The sequence below is a fragment of the Pseudopodoces humilis genome, chromosome 7, assembly GCF_049639895.1.
Source record: "Pseudopodoces humilis isolate 2021_Gansu_Grassland_sample_001 chromosome 7, ASM4963989v1, whole genome shotgun sequence".
Lineage (NCBI taxonomy): Eukaryota > Metazoa > Chordata > Aves > Passeriformes > Paridae > Pseudopodoces > Pseudopodoces humilis.
Genome location: NC_142206.1, coordinates 18,416,910 through 18,433,303, shown reverse-complemented (window position 1 = coordinate 18,433,303; position 16,394 = coordinate 18,416,910). Strand labels below are relative to the sequence as shown.

The 16,394-nt window shown below is 50.2% G+C and overlaps 1 protein-coding gene across 1 annotated transcript in view; it reads left to right on the top strand.

The window, feature by feature from the left end:
* Positions 1-9,422, top strand: part of LOC102105554 (USP6 N-terminal-like protein) — a 76,449-nt gene extending 67,027 nt beyond the window's left edge. Inside the window, exons 12-16 of the mRNA XM_005522577.3 lie at positions 262-356; positions 1,844-1,909; positions 3,308-3,407; positions 4,597-4,749; positions 4,940-9,422. Of these exons, the coding sequence (XP_005522634.1) occupies positions 262-356; positions 1,844-1,909; positions 3,308-3,407; positions 4,597-4,749; positions 4,940-6,228 (1,703 nt within the window). The 3' untranslated portion in view covers positions 6,229-9,422. The remainder of the gene's footprint in view (positions 1-261; positions 357-1,843; positions 1,910-3,307; positions 3,408-4,596; positions 4,750-4,939) is intronic.
* Positions 9,423-16,394: the final 6,972 nt, after the last annotated feature.

Below are 16,394 nucleotides of genomic sequence, written 5' to 3'. Positions count from 1 at the left end.
GGCAGGCAGTGGGAGCTGTGTGGGCCTGCTCCATGGGGCTGGGTGAGAGGGACCAGCCGGGCTTCTTCTGAGGGTCCTGTTGCTCAGATGGGATGAGGAGTGACCTCTGGAAAGGAAGGTGGAAAGGAGGTAGCTGGGCGCCCTGTGGTTCAGCCAACTTCAACAGGTGATGCAAGAGATGAGTTTGTAGAAAATTAGGCTATCCGTGTCACTGCTGCAGAGCTTTCCTGATTTTTTTTATTTCTCTTGTCTTCTCTTAAGGTTTTTTCATTCCTGGGTTCCCGAAGCTGCAGAGGTTTCAAGCCCATCATGAGCAAATTTTAAACAAACTGTTCCCCAAACTGAAGAAGCACATGGTATCTCTTTACTATCAGTCTTCCTATAATAATGCACATTTTAATGGTTAAGCAGTTCATACAGTGTTCTGCCACACAAATGCACAGCTGAACGTATTTCTAACCATATAGGACTGCTTCAGCTGCAGAGGCAGGCATTTGTTAAATGGGTTGCCCAAATCTTGCTGAGGTAATGGCAATCATTTGCTTGCTGGTCATCATTAGTGGAGGGACTGCTAAAATTTAAAGGCTTCCCTAGGAGAGCCAGGCAGGAAGGCTTACAGAGCCTGAAACAGGAGGAGCAGCAGTGAGGCTGGGTTGTGTTCTTAAACCAGCTGCAAGGCCCAAAGGCTGATGCTGGTCTTTCTGGAGTCTTATTTCAGTAATTGTTAGCTCCAAGTGCTTTGCTGTTGCTTTATGTGAGGAGACACATAAGATTTGCTGGGTGTTTTGTTGCTTGGGCATGTCCAGTTGCTTTTCTGTCTAACAAATGGTACAGGCCCACTTGGTGGCTGCAGGAGCATCTGCAGGGCACACTGACTCCAGTCTAATGTCCAGGCCACTGTTTTGCAGCACCTGCTCTCTCACTTTTTTTTTTCCCTCATCCCTCTTTGCATTTGGTGTAGACAGTTGGTGTTCAGTGGCAGACTCCTAAAGTTTTCTTATACTCCCAAGAGGTTTGGTGGCCCCATCTCCAGCAAAAGGTGTTTGTATTACCATCATGTGCAACAGCTCTTGCTTTATGCTGCAAATGGCTGTAAAAGTGAAACAGAGCCATATTAGGTTTTCACTTATAGTCATGGGCAGGGGAGGGGATGGGAATAACTCAGAAAGCTGCTCATTCCTCCTTCTCCAGGCTTGCAGGTACACAGCACCAGCTAAAAGCAAAGGCTGGAGCTGGCTGTTGATCTCATGGGCTTCTTACTTTTCCCATCCCCATTGCTTTGCTGGCTTTGCAGCAGAGGTCATGTCAGCTCTGCACACATCCCAGCACTGGGCACCAGATGGAGAAGTGTTAGACCAAGGTGGTGATGGGGAGGTTTCAGCCTGTCAGGCTGTCCTGCTCCTGCAGCAGCCATGCCATGTAAACGAGGTGGTACTTCCAAAGTTAGCTTGACTGTGCACTGAGAGGCTTGCATGGGTATTGCTCTGGATACAAAAATGGTAGTCTGCAAGGAGTGAGTGGTTTGGGTTCCTGGGAGTTTTATATATCCCTATAAATCCCTGGAGTAGGTATTAGGCCAGAAAAGCTTCTCCCAGAAATTCCTCTCCAATGCTGTGGCTGAAGTCTGGCTACATTGAGGATCAGGTTCAGTGGATGCCTTGGGCAAAGGACCAGAGCAGGGCTTCAACACTGGTGCTTAGAGCAGGGGCTTTGTTGGGAGATGGAAGATGAACCACAGCCACATCCTGCATCCAGACCCCAGAATAAGTAAACCAACCAGCCTCCCACAAAGCCAGTTACTAGCCTGGTGAAATGCCTGTCTCTATTTGCTGTCTTCTCCCAGGACAAGGAGCAGATGACTACTGGGATTTACACAACCAAGTGGTTCCTGCAGTGTTTCATTGACCGGGTGAGGATGCTCTGGGGGTTTTTTGCTGCTCTGCTGTTTGCATGCATGGTTAATCTGCCTGTGATTTTTTTGTAAATATCATACTTTGAAGAAGATGTTAATATTTTATAAGGTGGGATATTATGCACACTCTCATAAGGCAAAAAAATTAATAAGGGAGAAGCTAAAAATAACTGCATGTCAATGATGACAAGCCAAATCCTGCTGCTTCATCACAAGCAGTCCTGCGGAGATGGCTCAGCATGAGCAGTATAAACTTCAGAGTTGGGAAAGATCTTTCTCTTGCCCATTGGCACTGTTGCAAAGGCAATTAACCTCACTTTGGCTCTGGGAACAACATAGAAAGAAGAAGAGCTGGGGGCATAAACCTCAACAAATAGCAGTGCAGCAGCTGCAGGCAAAGGAGCGGATTGGGACTAGAAACATGTGAAAGCGTGAGAAAATTACCCTGATTTGTCCAGAGCTAATTTGCTAGTCCAGAGCCAAGACTACTTTGTTTTTAGGGTCAGCATTGTGCTTACTGGACTTGAATGCAATGTCCAGACTTGCTAATATTTAAGACATCTGTGTGCTCCAGTTTCAATTTTCTACTGTCTTGTCTTCTATAAAACAGTGGACAGCCCCTTCCCCTCAAGAGGGAGCTCACTGCTTTTGCCACTAAAAGCTGTATAAAATGCAAAATCCCTTTAACTGCTGTAGCATGTCTTAAGAGCTGCAATGGTCCAGTTGTGCCAAACTGTGGAGAGTCACTGAATTTAGTATTCTAAATTTAAACCTAAACATCTCATCAGGATTAGTATTAATTTCTGTGTTGGTGAGGTGCCTTAGATCTTTGCTGTGAGGTATGGGCTGCTCCATCACTTTGGGTATCAGTTCAATCCTGTTTGTCAGATTGCATCTGGATGCAAATGAAAACCTCTTGCAGAGGTGTTTTCAGCAGGCAGAAATAAGCCTGTATGTAAGAAAGACCTCTTCTTTGGACACCAGATGAATGATTTTTTGAATGCTTACTGATGCATCATTGGGCTTTCAGACCTATCCCATAAATAGCCCTTCTGGGAAATCTGGATGGATACAGGAGTTGTTTTTTGTGCTCACAAGGCTGAAAGATAATGGTATTCCCTCTAGGGTAGAGGAATCCACATGCTAGTATGCTTGGGAGGGAAGTTTATCTTTTTTCTGTGTTCATGGATGGGTTTTAAGTATTTCCCCAGCCACCCAAGTTCATTAGCTTTAAGGCAAAATTGTAGATGGTAAAAGATGTTTTTGTGTCTTAAATGAATTCCTGACTTGCAAAGCCTAGCCCTGTTGTGTGTTTTGGTGCAAGGTGATGCAGTGATGGCAGCAGCCTCTGTTTCATCATCCCACTTGATGTTTGTATTTGTGTGTTTAAAACAGACTCCATTCACTCTGACCTTGCGGCTGTGGGATATCTACATCCTGGAAGGGGAGCGGGTGCTGACAGCCATGGCTTACACCATCCTCAAACTGCACAAAAGTAAGATCCTACCTGACTGCATCCCCTATGGCTGTGGTGGCACTGTGCTGGGCCACCCTTGTGCTGCTGACCTGAAAAGCCTTGCTGGCCACTTCCAGCCTCTTGGTGCCCTGCACTGGCTGCAAAAGTCACAGTCCAGGAGAGGAAATGACATGCCACAAGGGTTAACTTGCTGTGCTCCACACACAGAAACCACACCTGAAGTGCTCCCAGCTGTGTCTTCCTAAGTACTATGCCTCACAAATTGCTTTTAGGGGTAATACAGACAGCAGCCCATCTGTCAGCAGAACTTCGTGGTGGCTCAACTGAAAAGTCTGTAGAGAGACAAGTAAATCCATTAATACAATTCTAAAATTATCAAAACCTGGTTTTCTTGCATAACATTAAGGCAGTGATGTTTCTACCTTGAGTTCTTTGTAACTTTGAACCCCTTCACTCCTATAAGTTGATAGCCTTGCTGTGTCACTCTTTTGGCCTTCATCTGGGGCAGGAGTGCATGATGAGAACATTCGGACCAGCAGAATTTAGGGGGCTGCCTCTGAAAACAGCCACCCTGTTTTTCCTTCAGTTAAATGAAGAACAGACTATCCAAAAATAATCTTGAAGTATCCTATTTGTCTGCAAAAAGTGAGAAACTGGCAGGCAGATGTTTCAGTTTGGCTGTGAAATCTCGCTTCCCTGAGGAAGGTGTAGTGTGGGTTGGCATCTCTTCCTACAACCCATTCCTGCTTGTATCCACCCCTGTCTGCAATCTTTTAAGGGCCAGCACCTCTTCCTGCATCCCTGTCTGCTGGCTGGTGCAAGTTGGCATCCCTGGCTGGTGGTGGCAGCAGCTCTCGGCAATGGCTGTTCAGCCTGACGCTCAGGGCCTGTCACATGGAGCTTTTCCTCCTCCTAGAGGCATTGGTGAGAACTTCCAGAAGTGGCCCAAAACCTGCATCCTCCTCAGCACAGCTCCCAGCCCTGCCATTGTCCTGCCGTTGAGAAGCTACTGCTCAGGTGGCATACATGTATTGATGACCCTGAGCAATAGTGAGAAGGTGGGAGAGAGGCAAAAGCGTTCAGGCTGTCTCACTTGTTGGGAACGGCAACAGAATCCCAGATACATCCCAGTATGGTGTAACCCCTGCTTGTGCTACCCCGAAATTTGTCTGTGCCACTGCCATTATTCCTTTCTCCCATCCCCCAGAGCGTTTGCTGAAGATGACACTGGAAGATTTACGTGAATTTCTGCAGGAGAAAATTGCTGCTTCCCTGCAGTACGAGGATGATGCTGTCATTGAGCAGCTGCAGGTGTCAATGACTGAACTGCGCAAGATGAAATTTGACCTGCCCCCACCAGGTGGGTAGAGGGGAAGGTGGGCAGCCCAGCAGGGACCAGAGCATCCTGCTGGTGCAGCTGGGAGCCTGGGCAGCCTAGAGGAGCTGGCACCTGTTGTGTGGAAACATCTGTCTTCCTCACATTCAGGGCATGCAAAAACAAACTGATGCACAGTTTGGGTTTTACTTTGTTTTCTCTGCTTCCAATGCAGCAAAGCCTGAGGAGTTTCCAAGGAAACCCCTGGGCCTGGAGCTCTCCCTCAACCCAGTAGCCATAAAGGAAAACGCAGCAGCAAATGGCCAGAATGGCCGGGTGGGTGAGCACACTCCAGACAGGGAGCCCCATCCCCACAGAGTTCCTGGCACACCAGGAGGAGTGACAGTGGTGGAAGCGAGGATTCCAGCCTTCCAGGGTAGTGAAGCAGTTGAAGCAACGAACGTGCCTGTTTTGGGTGGGCGGCCACTGGATGAGGAGGGTCAGGTGGAGCGCGTCGTGGATGGGCAGCCATCATCTCTTCTGAAGGCAAGCGAGATGCAGGCCCAGCAACACCTCCTGCCCACGGTCCTGCCTCCAGAGCAGCCTCTTCTTGCTCCTGGCTGTGTCGTGGTGGACCATGGAGTCTCCCTCCATGCCCCAGATGAGTATAGCTCCTTAGATTCCTCTCTCCAAAACAGGCCGGGTCCTCCTGACTCCAGCACCGCTGAGCTTTCCGCTATGGACCAGGCAGTGTGGGAGCCAAATCCCACTGTCCTGCCAGCAGAAGAACAGGCATCTTCCCTGGGCAGAGACGCAGTGCTCCAAGCAGCCCCCCATCCTCTGCCAGCCGGCTGCCGGCGGCTCTCCTGCACATCACAGAGCGATGGCTCCCCTGAGAGCGAGCGCGGGGAGGAGGCTGCGGATGACAGGCACTGCAGGGCGGTGCTGCCGGACAAAACGGGCCTGAAGTGCTCGGCATCCAAAGCTGCATCCACGGGAGAGCTCCTCAGCCTGCAGCACAACGGGCTGGGCAGTGCCACCGGCACCACGCGCTGGCCCGAGGCCGTGCTGCCTGCGCAGAGGCGGGCAGGGGGCAGTGTGCCCATCTTGTCCAGCAGAGAGCCGGAGGCAGCAGGGCCGGCCGAGGGCTGCCCCGCCCATCGGGCACCGTCCCCTGTGGTGGAAGGGAACAGCCCCTACGTCGTTGTCAAAACCACCACTCCCCTCCACCTGGCCCATGCGACAGAGCAGGACTTCTTGAACAGAAAGCAGGTGGCATTGCCTCTGACAGAGACTGGACATCCCCTGCCTACCACCTCCATGCTGCCACCTCTTACGCCAGACCCAGAGGAGGCAGAGGTCCAGAAAAGCCTCCAGAAACCATTAAATGCACTGAAAGCCCCAAGACCCCCGTTGAGCCCCAAACCAAAATTACTGCCACAGGTTGCCAAATCCCACTCAGAGAACAGTTTCCTTTCAGGCTCTTCATCCCTGGCAAAGCTGCCCAAATCAGTGACATTCTAGTCGGGATGGGGAAGGGGAAGTTAAGGGAGAAGAAGTGGCTTCTGGAAAAGTACCCTTGCCCCATCTACAGGATCCCCTTCTGTCAGCAGGGCTGTTGGGGTGACAGCACAGCACCATCGCACGTCAAGCTGTGCTTTGGTACGAGCACCCAGTGAGGAGACAAAGCGGTGGCCACCAGCGCTAGGAGTCACCAGCAGATTGGATTTGCATGTTTCCTATGGACAAATTGGAAAATGCTTTCATTTTTTGTTCCTCAAAGCTCCCCAAGCTTCATCACTTGGGGGAAGAGGCAGGGCTGGTGAGTTTGTTGCTTGTTTTCTCCTGCTCCTGTCTGCTGTGGAAACCCATGACCAAGCAAGCAGGCATAAGGTGTTGGAGTCCGAGATGCTTTCTTTCAAATGCCCTATCGGCGCAGCCACAGCATTGCTTTCAAAGGCCTTTGTAGCAATAGATCTTTATTTCATTTCCCAGACCTGCAGTTGTAGGCAGCAGAATTTCCAGGCAGTGCTATGGCATCCTGGCAGGACACAGGCAGCCCGCTGCCCCCTCTATGCAATTCCACAGAACAGTGCCCAGCTGTATCTGGCTCCTGCTGCTGTGGTAGATGGTGTTCAGGAGGACAGATTTAACAGCTGCTGAGTCCCTGGGACATCTCCTTGGTGTCACCCTGGGGGCTGCCAGCAGTGGTTCTTTCCCAAGTTCTCAAGGTGACAAGGACAAGTGATGAAGGTGGATCCTGGTCTCGGGCTGAGTGCCCTTTCTGCTGGCCTTTCCTTCGCAGGGTCAGTGCGGCGAGCGGGCTCGCTGCCTTTCTGTCCCCAAACAGGAAAAGGGGCTGCTGGCTTGGGAAACCTGCCTGCGCTACCAAGCTGCTGGAGGTGTGAGGGCATCTAATCATAGTGCCCCAGATAAGTCCACTTTTGCTTTGAATAAGTTAAGTGTCAGAGTGGAAGGGACCTAGGAATTGAGGAAGAGGGAGCACATTGCCCACAGCCTGATCTTAGCCCTTCTGATTGAGCCCACACAGGGGCTTCCTTGAGTAAGGAAACTTGGGCATGATGGGTGCCCACATGCCCCCTTGACCTTCACACACCAAGTCCTAGAGGTCCATCTCCTCCCCATCCCAGGGTGCTGCTGCTGCACAGCCCAGGCCATTGGCTGGAGGTGTGCAGGGGTCTGGGGAGACACATAGAAAGAGCTGGTCCAAAATTCTGGTTCCAGCATGTACTTCATCCCTAGAGGTGAAGGGACTTCATCAGGAAGGCAGATCATTGAAAAAGCAGGAGGTAGTCCAGATATGCTGGATTTGACTTTGCTGCCCAGAAGGGGTATCTGCAAGTGCTACCTTAGGTGGGACTGCAAGTGTGATTTTCATTCCTTCAACAGAGATCCTGGGCAAAAGCTCCTTTAAGTTCTAAGGAGACTCTGAATAGTATTTTTTTATCTCATAGGCTGCTTCAATTGCATAACCTGATCTAAAGCCTACCTGAAAGCCCAGCAGAAAACTTCCATTAAATTACTTTGTGGGTTCCAGGAGCTGGATTTTATGATCCTGGTGGATCCCTTCCAACTCAGCATATTCTATGGTTCTATGATTTATAGGGGTTTATTTTGCCTTGTGTACGTGTGGTGGTTTATGTTTGCAGCAGGGAGTGTCAAAGGGAGCACTGGATCTTTGTTTGGATGTAGCCAGCCAGACCACAGCACCCTCAGCTTTCATTGGAACCCCAGCTCTGTCCCAGGCCCCATCTTCCACTGAGCCTCCAACCTTGCCCATCTTCTCCCTCTGCAGAGCAGGGATACCCCTATTAGCTACCTCGCAGGGTGTTGTGAGGAGTCAAACATTGCTGTTTGAGGAAAAGTGCTCTTTGAATGTTCAGTATTTGTGTTTTGAGACACCACAGGTCCTTTCTAGGACAATGGTGCTTGAATTGTTTTTCATTTAGAGTATGTTTTCAGTAACTGTGCATAGTTAAACGTATTTGTGTGCTAAAATGCCTGAGCAGTATTTCAGGACAGATATCCATTGCCTTTTGCTAGCAGCCCACTGGCCACAGGAGCTCACTGGGAAGCAACAAGAAGCATCTGAGAGCTGTTGGTCACATCTTGGCTTGGCTTCTGTAGCTTGGGCGCTCTGTCCTCTCCTTGAAGCCCACATAAGATTCCTTCTAATGCATCTTGAGCATCACGCATGCAAGAGCTGAGACTTCTTTCCCCTTGTTTTAACCCCTTTTTCCTCATTTTAGGCACAAAGCCTTTGCACATCACGTTGCTTGTGCACCTGGACTCCTCACGTGGTGTGTGTCTGGGATGTTTTGCAGTATTAACATTTAGAAAGGTGGTTTGTTTTAATTTTGGAGAGCTGTCAAATGCACTGTATTCATTGCATGGCATTTGGTTCATGATGTTCAACCTGAATTGTGACAGGACAAAGGGTGGGGGTTGTCCTTCCCTCCAAGCTCTAGTGGGAATGAGCAGCAAGGTCCTCAGTCATCTTCAGGCCTGTGGAACCACCAGCCATGTGCATTGCTGTCCTTGGTGTGATGCTCTCACTTGAATACATCAATACATGATCCCTAAGGAGATGCCCACTCCCGTCTCCTCCTCTGCCTCTTGCTGCAGACAAAGCTGCAGCCATGGTGGGTCTGTGGCAGCAAGACCTGGCTCAGCCTCAGCTCTTTTGCCGAATTTTGGGAATAGGAAGGGAAAGAGAAGAATGAGGGTGGCAGCTCAGCAAGACAAATTACCTAATGCAAGCCACCTGCAGCCCTGCCCAGCCCCCTGCAACAGTCTCAACCCCTCAGCAAAAACTGCTCTTACTATGAGCAAAGGTGGGAAAGCAGCTCCCCCCATCCTTGCTCTTGCAGCCCTGAGACAACGCTGGCCTTGCTGCCTTCCATGTAAAGGTAAAGACCAATGCTGTGGGTTTGGGTCTTTTAGGTTTAGTTTTTCTTTGTGTTGTTTGTTTGTGATAGAGCACTTTGAGTGGCTGCAGCACTGGCAGGCAGCAGGAGCCACAGGACCCAGCTCCAGCAGGGGCCAGAGGTTTCTTGGCCATGCACTTTGAGAGCCTGGCTACCATCTGCTTTCCTTTTTATTTGCTATTCTTGTTTACAGCATGGAACGCTTCTTCCATGACACTTTCTAATGTATTGTAATTATTACTTTTAAGAAAAAAACATTTTTATGTCTGCTTTTTTTTTTGTTCAGTTTGTTTTTTTAAAAGGAAGGGGTTTTTGGGGGAAAAAAAGCCAGTCATTCCTTTTTACACTGATCCAAACTGTCCAGAGAGTTTGATGCTGTGTTTTACGTGGTTGTAATAATAATGGTTAAAGAAGTTTAGCAGAAATTCAGACTCTGTGAGGTTTCTTACAGGAACAGAAGCTGCACCAAGACTGGTTGCCTTCTCCTGATGACTTTTAGCTTGGTCTACTGGGTATGCTTCAGCTACAACAGGTACATCCTGCTCCATCTTTGCTTTCCTCCCTAATTTTCTACAGTAATTAAATCCAGGCATCCCCAGCAGCAGTGGAAAGAAAAATGTTCCTTTCTACTTACCACCATCCTCTCCTAGCTGAGCAAAGGACAGCGTCCCTTCTGACACATGGCTGCTGAACAGCAGCACTGCTGAAGCTTGTTTTTTGGCCAAGATTTTGTGTTTGGAGTTTGTTTTCCTGCCTGTAGGCAGTGTAGGGAGGGTTGGACTGGACAGGGAGCGGGTGGATGCAGCTCCTTGCACAGCAGGTGGGTGGGTGGGTGCGACTCACACTCATGAGTCAGGGCTGAGTCACGTTTACAGCAGTCACTGGGAGCCTAAGGTGGTGCTGCTGACAGCTGAAGATGCATTTTAAAAAGCTGTGAGCAGTACCTCTGACACACCCCAGATTTCATGGCCAAGGCTTCCTGGGCTTAGATGACCATGGTGCTATTTCCTTTGAGGTCTTCAATATGAGCAGTGTTCTGGCTCCCATGAGAGAAAACTGCCACTTGGTGTTAAGCAGCATGTTTATGGTTAACACAGGGCATCGGTCTCTGCCAGGGTAGCACAGAGGGCCCAAAGGCTTACAGCAGACAGAGGGGCCAGAATTAGCTAAATGGCACCCTAAGATTTAAGAGCAGTGCCTGAAATTGGAATCCCCATGTGTCTGTGACCCACTGAGTGCTATAGGCTGGTCTTCCTGCTTCTATCGCTGCCCTCTGTCTCACCTAAGAGGTCAAACAGGAACAAAAATTGCTCTCCAGTGCCCTTAAATTAGCTCATTTATATTAACTGGTTAAAACCTGGTCTGAAACACCACAGAAAAACAAAAAAGAAAGCTCCAGCACCACTGAACACCGCAGTGTTTACTGGTACAGAAGCACCCTGAGGATGCAGCTTTTGGCACATCTCCTGTGCCATTTCACACTGGATGCCAGCACAGCAATGCAGCACTCTTAGCAAGGGTGAGATCCCCAGGCTGGAATGGAGCAAACCTCATCACTCCTGTGTTCCAGGTGCTCACAAGCAGCCTCATTGCAAAGCTGTTTTGTGTCACCTCCTAGCCACCAGCTCCCATGAACCTGTTGGCTCTCAGGCAGTGCCAGGTGGGACCAGGTTTGAACATCTGCCATGGTTACTTACCTTGACAGGCAGTGCAGGGTTTAGATAGGGCATTTATCCAACTGCTAAAACAGCATCCCTGCCAAGGAGAGAGCAGAAGTGTCCAGAAGGGCAGCTTCCCCAAGGGAAGGTGAGTTGTGCTAGGTTTAAGGGTTGTGTTCCTCCATTAAACAGCCTTGGTTCATTTGGTTGTTGAAAAAAAATGGAGTGTGATACTGTTTATTGGTGTCCTTGATTCCCAGACTCCATGTACATGCCTGGTTATGGCCTCGTGGCTGTGGTACTCTCACCGTGTCCTGCAGGGACCAGGGACAGGCATGGCTCCACCACCTCCTCTGACAGCATCCATCCAGCTGATGCAGGAGCCACAGAGGTACCCAGCCTTGAATTGGTGCTTGATGGGGCTCTCAGGTATGGTTTTGGGGTGCCAAGCACCCACTGCAGAGAGTCCTTCCCAGGGGGAGATGCCCACAGGTAATCCTAAGCCCTTCCCTGCCTTACCAGAGCAGTGTAAGACCTCAGGGGAAACATAAGGCATGCCTGGTGTCCAGCCTGGCCTCCAGCTGCTGCCAGGAGCACCAGGTCGTGGCATGCTCCCTGCAGCAGGGAGGCAGGCATTAGCACAGGAGGTGCTTGTGTCCCTGAAGGGATGGGAGGGTAAACAGCCCCTGTGTCATTCCAGCAGTACCCCTTGTCCCCTCCTGTGCCCCCCAGGGCCTGAGGGCTGCTTGCAGGAGACAAAGAGCAGGATAATCTCTAAGCCTATGATTATGGCTACCCACTTGCTGGACAGCTCTGGGACCAGCAGCAAATGAATGCCATAGATGGTGTTGAAGCTGCTGCTTAAATTCTAGTGGTCCTATCAGCCAGGGACTGGTCCTCTTACTGCCTCTTCCTCCGCACTTGGTATTTGCTGGTATTATCTATCCCCCTTTTCCTGGTGGAGCCACTGCTGTCGTCACAGCTGCTCTACAGCTCCCAGGGCTGGTCCCCAAGCAGAACTGCAAACTCCCCAAGCTGTGCTCAGCTCTGGTGTCCTGGCAGCCCCCTGTGGCTCCTGTCCTTCCTGGCTCAGGAACAGCCAAACCAGCAGCACCAGGAGGTGGGACAGACAGCAGACCACATCTGTCCTCACTGGCTCTGCCAAGCCCTGGCTGTGCTCGTCACCATCCCAGCCCACCTCCCACAACACAGAAAGCTCATCAACCCCTGCGTGCCACCGCAAGGCTTCAGCCAGTCGGCACTGAATAATTGATGCTAAGTGGAGCCTGGAGCAGAGCCAAACTGAGGGAGGGAGCAAGGCTTTGTGCTGGTTTCGGCTCTGCTCCCAGGATATAGCAGGGGGAGAGAGATGGGTGTGCTGTGTCTGGCAGCTTTGTGCCCCAGCCAGTTTGGCAGAGGCAGTTAGAGTTTGGCTGGGCCTGGGGGCGTTCCTCCTCTTGGGCTTGCTGTGCTGCTCACCTGCTGCTGTGTCCTACTGCCATGGTGGTGCTGCTCTCATGCTCCTCGTGTGCTGCAGAGGGGCCCTGGCAGTGGTGGAGGGGAGCTGGGAGCAGAGCAAGGGCATCCCCAATCCCAGCAACCCTTGCTAGGGCTGGTACCTTGGCTCTCCTATGCTACAGACCCTGTACACAACCCATAGCAAAAGCAAAGGAGTTGCACGTGGGGCCAGTCCCATGTGCCTCTTCCCCTTTCCACCGGTTGCTGGTGGCCAAGATTGTGGCTGTTGTACCAACCTCTGAGCAATGTCACCTCCTTCCTACAGCACATCCCCAAATATAAAGCAGCATATGGAGAAAATGACAGCCTGGCAATTTAAAGAGGCAGATCTGAACCACTTCCCAAACCATCCCCCAAATCCTACCACCTCAGCAGCTGAGGAGGCCCACAGGGCACACACCAGCATCCTCTTCACCTAGAAGGATATGGGTACCAGGACAGTGCAGGAGACAACCAAACCACAGCTGAAACATCTCACTAGGAGATGCAGCAGGTGAGCCCATCCCATGAGCATCCTTACTCACTGGCAGCAGTTACAAAAGAGCCCAAAGATGTGGATGGAGAAGGCTTAGAAGATGCACACAAAGACATGAGTCCAAGGGATCTGAGTCACTAACACCTGGCTATTATTCTTCCATACAGTAAAACAGGTTCCTCCTAAGACACAGAGAAAAGTAAACTAAGAAACTTCCAATTTTGTCCAAAACTGGTATGAGCTCCCTTAAAGGTACCTGTGGCTAAATGGAATGCAGTATCACAAGCCCTTCTTCCAACTATCCCATTAAGAGCCTGGGCCACTCTGGTGCCCTGGAGGCCAGTAAGCCTGGCCTCACGTCAGAGCCCTGCTCCTGGAACATCTAAGCCTACAGACTTAGATAACCTCAGGCTTGGTGAAGCTGAGTGGCTTTGCTTACCTTTGTGGTGAAGGCAAGAAGTGATACAGAAGTAACTGCTTAGGTTGGAACGGTTTGCAACAGTGGCTGTAGTCCAGAATCTGGTCTGCTCCTCTACCCAACCACACTACATGTGAGGAGTATGAGGCCAGCATTTAGCCAAGCCTGCTCTGTAAAACTCAGCCTTCCATCCAGCTCCCCCCATCACCACCCTCACATCTCAGTTCTCACTCCACCACTGAGTCATTGCTGTCAGCTCCTGCACAACCCAGGTCTTTGCCAAAGCCCTCAGCAAGCACCATGCTCTCACCTGCTTTGGAGTCGCCCTCTCTGCTGGCTTAGGAGAATGCTCCTGTGGAAGCCCTCACAGACTAAAAGGCAAGAGATCTGTTCCAGCACTTGATCAGCATCTTTAAGGATTTGTAAGCAATTCTGGCAGTTGATTTAGCTGTGGTGTCTCTAGAGCCCCAACCCCTCTGTAACAAGGTGTGGGGCACTTGAATGGTGCGAGAGAACATGTATTGGATGTCTGTCCTGAGACATCTGGACCTGACCAGACTAGAACAGACCTCATCAGCTATTCTGTCATTTAATTATGGGTTCAAAGGTGGCACTCCTCCATCACAGGATATGCAGTCCCAACATAATCAGTAGGATGCTGACTGAAGCCTTCTCAGAGCTGGTTTTCACACTGGCTGGAGAACCACAACACAGCACAAGTTTAGTTCAGCTTTGCCATGGCCAGCTGAAGAGATCACAACAGCCAGAGATGAGCTGATATACTGAAATATAGCAAAAAGCTTACCTCTGTGGACCCTTTTCCAGCTTCAGCTATGCAATAGGAATAATCAAAATAACTGTACATTCTGCTCACCTGAGCTCGTGCCTCTGAAGCACAACTGAGGTACACAGAAAACTCCTTATCATAAGGGAAACAACTGCAGTGTCTAAAAACTCCATCTTCCAGTCCAGGTACTTAACAAATGTGCCTTGAATAACCATGGGGAAAATCAACTCCAAACCCCTCAATTTCTTCTCCAAATCTACATTCACTCCAGTGAGACTGTAATCCTGGTATTACTTTCAGACTCAAGAAGTTCAGCTAGCAGAGAACACATCATGAACTCATGTACTGACCTCCTGCCTGTCAGAGGCCAGCAACATGATGTACTGTCCACAAATCATAAGTACCAAGAAAAAGCCAAGTCAAGAGTAACAACACCTGAGAGTGATACAATCTGGTTTTTGCCACCAGCAAGATAGACCAGATTACAGCTGATGTATGAGCTGTCATGATTTTCCTCCTGGAACAAAGATGTATTAATACACAATTAATACATTTTTTTGAAGAAGAGCTGTGGGGTCAAGCTTTTAGCACCTCCTTTTGCTCCTAACCTACCTCCAATTTTTAGCATGGACTTGAACAATGACCCAAGTCTGGATTTCTTGTGACCTAATTACAGCAAAAAGCTACCCAGAGCCTGTGGTGGTCTGTCACTTACCAGGACTGTTTGACAAGCTTGAAAACCTTACCCTGAGTGCAGAAACCTCTCTGAAAAGGAGAGGTGCTCCTACTTCAGCTTTCTGCTCCTTAACAAACTCTTGGAAGTAGTTTGGCCAGTGCTGTTCTAGCACACCTCCAACCAAGATGTGCCAGTTTCTTGGTACTGCAGCTATTGCTGACCCTGTGAAGACAACTTGGCCCTGGTGCTCCCTGGAGCTCCTCTGCTTCCTTGACCTCAGCTCCCAGTACTTGACTATGGCATTTGGCTCCCAGCCAGAAATGAGAGGAGTCTCTCAGTGGTTAGAGCCATCCAGTCTTTGAGAGAGCACCGGAGTGTTACTTCTCTGAAGGCCTCCATTTAGATCTATCCCATCCTTCACCAAGGGCCTGGGGAAGAATGGGATAAGTTCCACTGCAGATGAAGAGCACCAGGTTCCTAGTGCAGTGGTAATACTACCAAGCAAGGGTCCCCATGTCATCTTTTAGAAGGACAAAGTACCCCTGTCCTGTGGCCAGTTGTGCACAAGATGCCAACTTTAGGAACAAACCCCAGACTTCACATTAGAAACAACTCAAGAGTGGGAGGTTTTCTGTGAGTCTCTGGTCCAGTCCCACCATGTAACACCAGGTTCAGCATTTTCAGCAATCCTCCAGCACAGGGACAGATGCTGGTGCAAACAGCACACCCAGCTAAAGGCAGGGCACTCTCCCCTTGGGCAGCTTCTCCCACTCCAGCTGGTATCAGCCCTTCTGTACGAACAGGGTGCCAGGCAGCTGCAGCCAGGGTGAGGACTGTGCCCTACAGTAGTTCAGAGCAGGCATTTACAGAAAGCAAGCCATTAACACAAGTCCTCTCTTGCCCAGGCCAAAAGCAAAGGCAGCATCCCCAAGAAGCATGGGAGTTGAATTCTGTTGCTTTAATTCTGCTGCTGCCTGGCATGACAGAGAGTGGGGAGTGGGATGGGAAGTTGCTCACATGGATGCTGGGAAGCCCTGGGTGGGCTGTGGTTTTGTGCTGGGGGTGACCAGGGTTTCTGTACTGGTTTTGCCATGTGAGGCATGTGACTCACACACCACCCTTGCTGCTCCCAACCCAGACCAACCTTGGCTGCCAAACCCAGCACCTCTTCAGGCCTGGGCTAGCCCATGCAGAACAGCTCCCTGCCGCACTCAGCTAGATCACCTTCCCCCTTTGATGCTTCTAATTCTGGATGCCAGTTAAATTAGCCAGTGAAATAGCTTGGAAGAGGGAAAGACAGTGAGTACCAAGCCACCCGCTGCACTGAGTGCAATGCCTTGTCTTGAGGCTGCAAGTGAAAGGCACATAGGTCAGACCTCAGGCAAAAACCCCAAAGGAACAGAGCTGAGCAAAGACAGGGTTCCCAACAGATTAGCCCTTACCCAAAATATTCTTACCCACTCTAAACCTAGAGGCTGGAAGCCTGAATCCTTTAGTCTTAGTTGCTGAGCAGCCAGACAGCTTCTGCAGTGCAGGAGAGCCGTTCACAACATGCAGTAAGGAAGCCATGCACAGGGCAGACAAGGATTTGCTTCCCTGTACATACTGGAGCAGCCCAAGGTGTACGTGCTATACTGGTGTTAGCAGAGACAGGAGCACAGAGGCTGGAGGGGACCAGAAAGTCTTAATTCTACCTCTAGAGCACAAGAG